We start from the raw sequence: 6,701 nt of genomic DNA on the forward strand, positions 1-6,701 counted from the left end.
AGCTCTTCGCCTCGTACTTTATTATTGAAATGTATCATACAGTTTTCAAACAATATTTTCCATATACTTAAGTACACGTGTAATATAAATTCCAAACAAAAATAACTTAACCAAAGCCTGGGTGGCAAAAATACAAATTCACAACAGATAACAATAACCTGAGACTTTTTGTTCACAGTGTATAACTGAACCAGCATTGCCAGTTTGTTTGTTTTCTCCAAACTGCACAGCCACACGTTTAAAAAAGGCCCCATTGATGTTCAGACATTACTGACTGCTGCCACTTTAAACAAAACTCTTCTTTCAGAAGCTTTTATAGTAAAAACAAGATCCCGAATAGTGATTTACTGGACAGCCCAAGAAAAAACAGCATTTTTTTTAAACAGACGCAAACAGAAATTGTTGGAATTGAACATCCATGGATTGGACCATTAAAGCAGGAGATAGATGTTTAACTATTCCAGAGAAACCACAGGCAAAAAAAGTCAAATAATTTTGAACACATTAACTTGAAAAATACAGTATTTGAACCGTTGTCTTGGTCGATACAGCCTGGGAAACAGCTGCTTCTTGTAGTTGAACGTGTCGTCAATGACATGTCTACCTAATTGTACTCAACAGTTGTTTTACAATCAACAGAATACTAGAACTTCAGCTGATTTGTAATTTGACTGCAGCTGAGCAAAAACACTGGTGTCGGGAACATGAGGTAGACCAACACAGAAGGACTTGTGACTATGGTCCGTTTGTAAACTGCTGGGCCAAACCTGTCAAGTATTTCTAGACAAAACCTCCACCCTCCAGTGCTTGGGGAATAAGAAAAACAAAAACTACAGTGCCTAATTACTGCTCTAGGGCCAACAGTTAGTGACCATAGCAACAATTTATCATGTTATTCTTCTTAGGTTTATAGTAATACAATATATATATATATACATATATATATGTACCGAAACACACAGCTATACTGTTGTATTCCCACATATGAATTTTACTGTTATGTCATAGACACTTACAAGCATTAGTGTGGGTCAAAATGGACAAAGAAAATATTTTAAGTGGAGAAAAAAAATTACAGTGCACTTGAGTGGAGTAATAACAGAGAAATATATTGCCCTTTGTCAAGAAAGAAAAATAAGAGTACACTGAAACCCAAGCTCTTAAGGTGTCTATGAAACAAGTTTTATAATATTGAATACATTTTAAATTATGGGACCATAGACACTCCCTGAGCACAGGTAAATAAGGTAGCAGCACTTTGATATAAAGGACAAAAAAAAAAAAACTTTCAATATGACTTTCATCTGTCAGGTACCAGGGTAAAATTCTGGTCATCCAAAAAAAAACCTCATTTTATGCATATCCAGATATTCTTTCAGTATTTTCTTTTACCTTTCTGCCATTTTAGGTACTTTTGTCAGTAGCCCCATGCCATTGATTAGGAAACAGGCCTAGGGCGTCTCTTCTCTGCAGGTTGGGCAGAGTAGGCAAGTGTTGGTACAGCACTGTTCTGCCCCCTGAGAAGACAAATCTGCAGTGTTACCTCTACAGCTGAGAAAATATGCACACATTCAACAGTACTCTGTATGTCCCCACTGTACAACAGTATGCATCACCCCTGAAGAAGTGATCCTACAACATACCTGCTCTTGAGTTAGACAGTCCTCCATGAATGGGCATTGGTGCTGGTGTGCTGTGATAAAGTGATGCCAGATCATTAGGTGTGTAGGGGCGTAGAAGGTTCATCATGGTCCACTCTGTGTCCAAACCCCCTCTAATAGCTGTCGGCTTATTCTTTACAGCAGCCAACGTCTCAGAAAGTGTGGAGGGACCTGACGTTTGTGACGTGGGTTTCACACCTCTGCCTGAGATAATGAGTCTGCTGGATCCATCCACCAAAGGTCCTCTGAAGCCAGGTTTCTCGCTGATGTCGCCTTCCCTGACTGTGGGTACCGAGTATTTCAGTCTTTTGTTAGAAGGTTCACCAAAATCCATCTGGGGGAGGCTCGTAAACTGACGTGACAGACACAGCCTGGCAGCTTCTGAGTGCCAAATGACATCGCTTCGTGCAGGGTAAGTCCTCTCACCAATTCCCACTCTGTCTGTAGGGCCTGATTTGTCTGTTACACACTTGCCACCTGTGCTGGGTTTCCTCGTGTTATCCGAGTACCTGGAGGAATCCTGAGTGAAATGTGAATCAGTGTTCTGTCTGTAATGCTGGGTTTCCTGGACATCACGATGCAGGGGTGCATGGAGGGGTGAACGTTTAGGACCACGAGAGAGGTCAGTGGCCGTCTTCTCCTTTGGTTTTGCAGGCTGGGGCGGTGGAGATTTGGTACGGCGAGGGTGCCTCCTGTCTCTCATCGGAAGTGGGCTGACATCTTTGCCTTCGAGTGCAGGGGGGCAACCTGTCAAACGTTTCTGTTTGGCTCCCATTCCAGTCCTTTTTATGCTCTCTGACTTGTCTTTGTGAGTCAGATTTTTATGCATTATCAGAACTTCTGGGTACATAGTTTTATAAGCACACAATGGACAGGCAATAGGTGTTAATGCAATTCTGGGCTGCGCACTGACAGGGATAGAGAAGGAGACTTTCAGGGACAGATTTAATGGTGCCTCTGAGTTTTCTTCTTTTATATCTTCTCTTTCCAACTTCATGTTGAGAGGTAAAGGGCATTTTATCAGCACATCGTCATTTTGTGAATTTGCAGACTTGGCAAATATTTTTTCACTCTCAGCATCATTTATCTTGAGAAGGGGTTTGCAAAGTTTGCCGTCACTATTGAGTTTCTCCTCAGGTGTTCCATTGACACATGTTTTAGCGCTTGGATTCCATAGTTTGGATGGATTTTGGACAGGACTTCCATCGTCATTCTCTTGTTTTACGTCAGTGGGAGAGGGCACAGAAGGTGCAGGTCTGCTAAAGATCTCCACAAAAGGCTTGTTCTTGTGACGACGGTCCAGGTGATATTTCAGAGATGTCTTCTGGGCTGCAGCATAGTCACAGTATGCACACTTGTATGGTTTTTCCCCTGAAACGGTGAAAAGAAAGCAAATAAATATGCAACATATGACACAGTGATACATTTCTCATTTGTACATAAAGAAATCAAGTTAAAATGCCTGTACCTGTGTGTGTTCTTAGATGAACTGTGAGGTAATAGCTTGATCTGAATGATTTGCCACAGTAACTGCACTCCTTTGATCTGACTTTTGACCGATCAAAACCATCTTCACCTTTAAAAACAGAAGCACATAAATTAATCCACATAAAAGTGTCAAGTGACAAGATAAAATATAACACACTGTGTTATCATTATCCATCAGCAGAGGGAGCCTTAGAGACTGAAGTGTTTTTGTAATATTGAACAAGACACTTTTCTTTCACTTTTAAAGTCTGTTATCCATAAAATGTACCTTGACTGAGGTTTTCTGTCAGTGCTGGATCCTCAAAGCCCTCCTCAGGGACGTCCTCTCCATGCTCTATTGAGTTTACTCTCGACAACTTCCCATCAACAGAAGAAGTAGGGCTCTCCTCGCCGCCTCGCTCACGCTTGTGTACCCTGGAGTGGAGAACTAACTGGTGGTATGTCCTGAAGGTCCTCTGACATTCCTCACAAGTGGTTGGCCTTTCTTTGTCCTTAGTTTTTTGCATGAGAGACCTGCGCTGTGGTGCTGGGTTTTCAGCTAAAGACTGATGCTGGGAGCGCAGCTCTCGCCCGAGGACTCCTTTCACAGTCTTGTCTCCTCCTTGGCTCTCAGACCAGATAGCATTCAGCTCCTCTTTATCAGAGTTGCAGTCTTCATTGTCCGTGCTGGCTTCCTGGCCAACATCTTTAGTATTATTAGGACCAACAGCTATCTTGCCCTTTGTGGCAAGCTGCCAGGCCTGATAAGTGTTGAAGGGGTCTAACTGAGGAATCCATTTGGATGATCTCACGTGTTGCAAAGTATTTCCTGCTGGGCAAGGACGTAGGTTTAGACCATGAAGGAATGTTTCCTGATTTGAAAGGGAGTTGCTAGTTGAATCCATGTTCTCTTTATCTCTATATTTGGCATGTTCCACTTCTCTATTGTGCACTTTGCTATGTTCAACTAAGCTGTCATGGTCTGGGAAGTAAAAGCCACAAACCATGCACAGTTTGTAAACAGTGACTACAGGTTCCGAAGTTGGCTCTTGAACAATGCCATTGACTGTGACTGGAACCTCCAGGTCCTGCTGAGCCTTGCTCTTTGCCCCTGGTTTTCCATGCATCTTCATGTGGTTCTTCAAAAACCATGGTTCTCTAAAACGCCGTCCACAGACATTACAGCAGTAGGTAAAGTAGTCTTTGTGCTTTCTCATATGTGTCTCTAGCTCACTGGCATCTTGCGATACCTGACCACACACGATGCAGCTGTGAACATCCTCCTTTTCATGATTGAGGCTACTGTGTTTAGGTCGAGGCCTCTCTCCTGGGATCCTGAATTCTGCTTCCACACGAAGCACAGTGGGTTCAGAGAAAGTAGTAGGGTGTTGTGTTAGTACGTGGGGTCCTAGCTCATCCTGGTGACTAAATGTAAGATCACAGAACATACAGGAAAATGGTGAACTTCCTGCAGATTGCAACACAGCCTTTTCTGAGTTGGTGGTTTGTGGAGTCATGCTAGACCCAAGGCCAGGGATGCTTGCATTGTTACTAATCAGAATATCTTGGGCAGGGCCATCTGGGCTCTCCATGAATGGCAGCAATGAGTGGGTTGGCATTGTTCTCTCGAGGTGGAGCAACAGTGGTATTATCACTGTCCAGACCTAAAGGAACCTGGAAAACATAAATGGAAAAGTATCATTAGAGTAGAGCTATGGAGGAATAAAAAAATTGCTCCTGCAATAGGTGTGACTGATTTTTTCATAAACACCCAAATTCATTATTTAATGAAAAGAAAAACCACTCAGCAATAAAGCTAAACTGAAAATATACAGTTTGTCACAGTGAAACAGGAAATGTATCTTTTTAGCAATCAACTACTCAGACAAGTCATTTCCTCTACACACAGGGCATTTTTCCCTCCTGCACACATTTCTATTTTTTCCCCACTATCTATGTAAAACTTTATTTATGCCACTACTCAACTGACATAAATAGGATTACCATTGTTATAAGAGAATATTACATCTGACATAAATAGGATTACCATTGTTATGTAAGAGAATATTACATTACATTACAATACATTACCATTCCTATACAAAAAAGCAGCTTTGAAAACTACACTGTAGTTTGAATTTAAATGAAATAGTGACTGCAATAATAATTAAAATTTATTACATGCAATGACTTGAGCCATGGGTTGAGCACAGTGATTCTCAACTTGTAGTTATTTATTATTATAGTTATTTTAAGAGAAGACAATATAAGAAACTGTTGTCAATTTATATTAATGAAGCATTTAAGACGCTATAATAACGCAAGCACACACTGACTTGGTGAATTACATTGCACACTGAGTGAGTTACTATCTGGTATGTGCCAGGTGTGTATGGCTTCCTTTGTTTTGTTCTTTCTGAGACTATTTGTAGTCTGTGTCAAATAGTAGCTCAGGAAAGTCAAAACTCTTCTCAATACATAGAGTACTGTAAATTACCTGAGGGCCAGATGCTCCTGCTAAGATATGCCAGCCTGTAACTAAGTCAAATGCAAATCCAAGAATTCCAATTGTTTTGTACAAATAATAGCCTTTGTTTCAATAACAATGTATAAATATACTGTAAGACACTCAGTCCTGAGCATGCAGTTAAAAATCACTAAGTAGACTCGACCTGACATTAGTAACATTGACATTGCAAAACATGCAACATTTGGTTAAGTAACCATTTATTCTCTTTCACTAGTAAAAACAAGGAGCACAAAATGGCTGTTGCAAAACCTCAAGAGAGGAATTACAATTCAGGCTTGTATGATTTATTGGTTTAGTTTGACCTAATGGGCCACAATAACTTAGGGGCCACATAAAAGCTGTTCAGCCATAATAAGCCCAAAGGACTGACTTTGCACAGCCCTGCTGTAGAAGCAGGGTTTTTTTTTTTTTTTTTTTTTTTTTTTGTTTTTTTTTTACATTGTCAGGCCACAAGTAAACTGGTAATTAAAACATTTGGCAGACAACAACAGTTACATATATTTATGTAATCATCACAAATTAAAACAATTTCCTGTGTAGTTAAAGTGATTTACAAAAAACAAAGCCTGTGTATTTTATAAATCTAGCTTTTTATCTAGCTATATATATTATTGTTACTTTATTTTATCACAAATGATCAATAGACAGTTAATATTCTCCTAAACTATGTTCATAATAATTTGAGATAATTGTATTGTCTTTAAGACTCAGCATATTTACATGATTTGCTTATATTCAAATTATCTACAATGTCTTCAGAAATGTAACCACAGATGCACAACAGGCTAATCAAAACAGAAATTGTTTAATCGTTGATCAGAACACAGAACCTTATTTGCACCCCTGACAATTGACTGATTGATAACTGTCTGCCTCTCTTCCTCTCACATCATGTTTGTGTCTGTGACCTGAATATTGTGGCTAGCTAATCTCTCAGGTTTTAACAGTCTTTACTCTGTGGTGTATTGTTTTGTATGCATTGATTTATACACACACATAGTCACTGTACATTGTTCAACCAACTTTGTACATAAACTTAGTTG

General features: G+C 39.9%; 1 protein-coding gene across 4 annotated transcripts in view; it reads right to left on the reverse strand.

Annotated features, from left to right (window-relative positions):
- znf217 (zinc finger protein 217) overlaps positions 1 to 6,701 on the reverse strand; it is an 8,608-nt gene continuing 1,907 nt past the window's right edge. For all 4 annotated transcript variants that reach the window (XM_017035932.2, XM_008319057.3, XM_017035931.2 and 1 more), the window contains exons 2-5: positions 3,418 to 4,802; positions 3,130 to 3,237; positions 1,644 to 3,032; positions 1 to 1,517 (exon numbers count right to left, since the gene is read on the reverse strand). In XM_017035932.2, coding sequence (XP_016891421.1) covers positions 1,405 to 1,517; positions 1,644 to 3,032; positions 3,130 to 3,237; positions 3,418 to 4,747 — 2,940 coding nt within the window. In that variant the 5' untranslated portion in view covers positions 4,748 to 4,802 and the 3' untranslated portion in view covers positions 1 to 1,404. The remainder of the gene's footprint in view (positions 1,518 to 1,643; positions 3,033 to 3,129; positions 3,238 to 3,417; positions 4,803 to 6,701) is intronic.

The sequence above is a fragment of the Cynoglossus semilaevis genome, chromosome 10 (genome assembly GCF_000523025.1).
Source record: "Cynoglossus semilaevis isolate Cse_v1.0 chromosome 10, Cse_v1.0, whole genome shotgun sequence".
Classification (NCBI taxonomy): Eukaryota; Metazoa; Chordata; class Actinopteri; order Pleuronectiformes; family Cynoglossidae; genus Cynoglossus; species Cynoglossus semilaevis.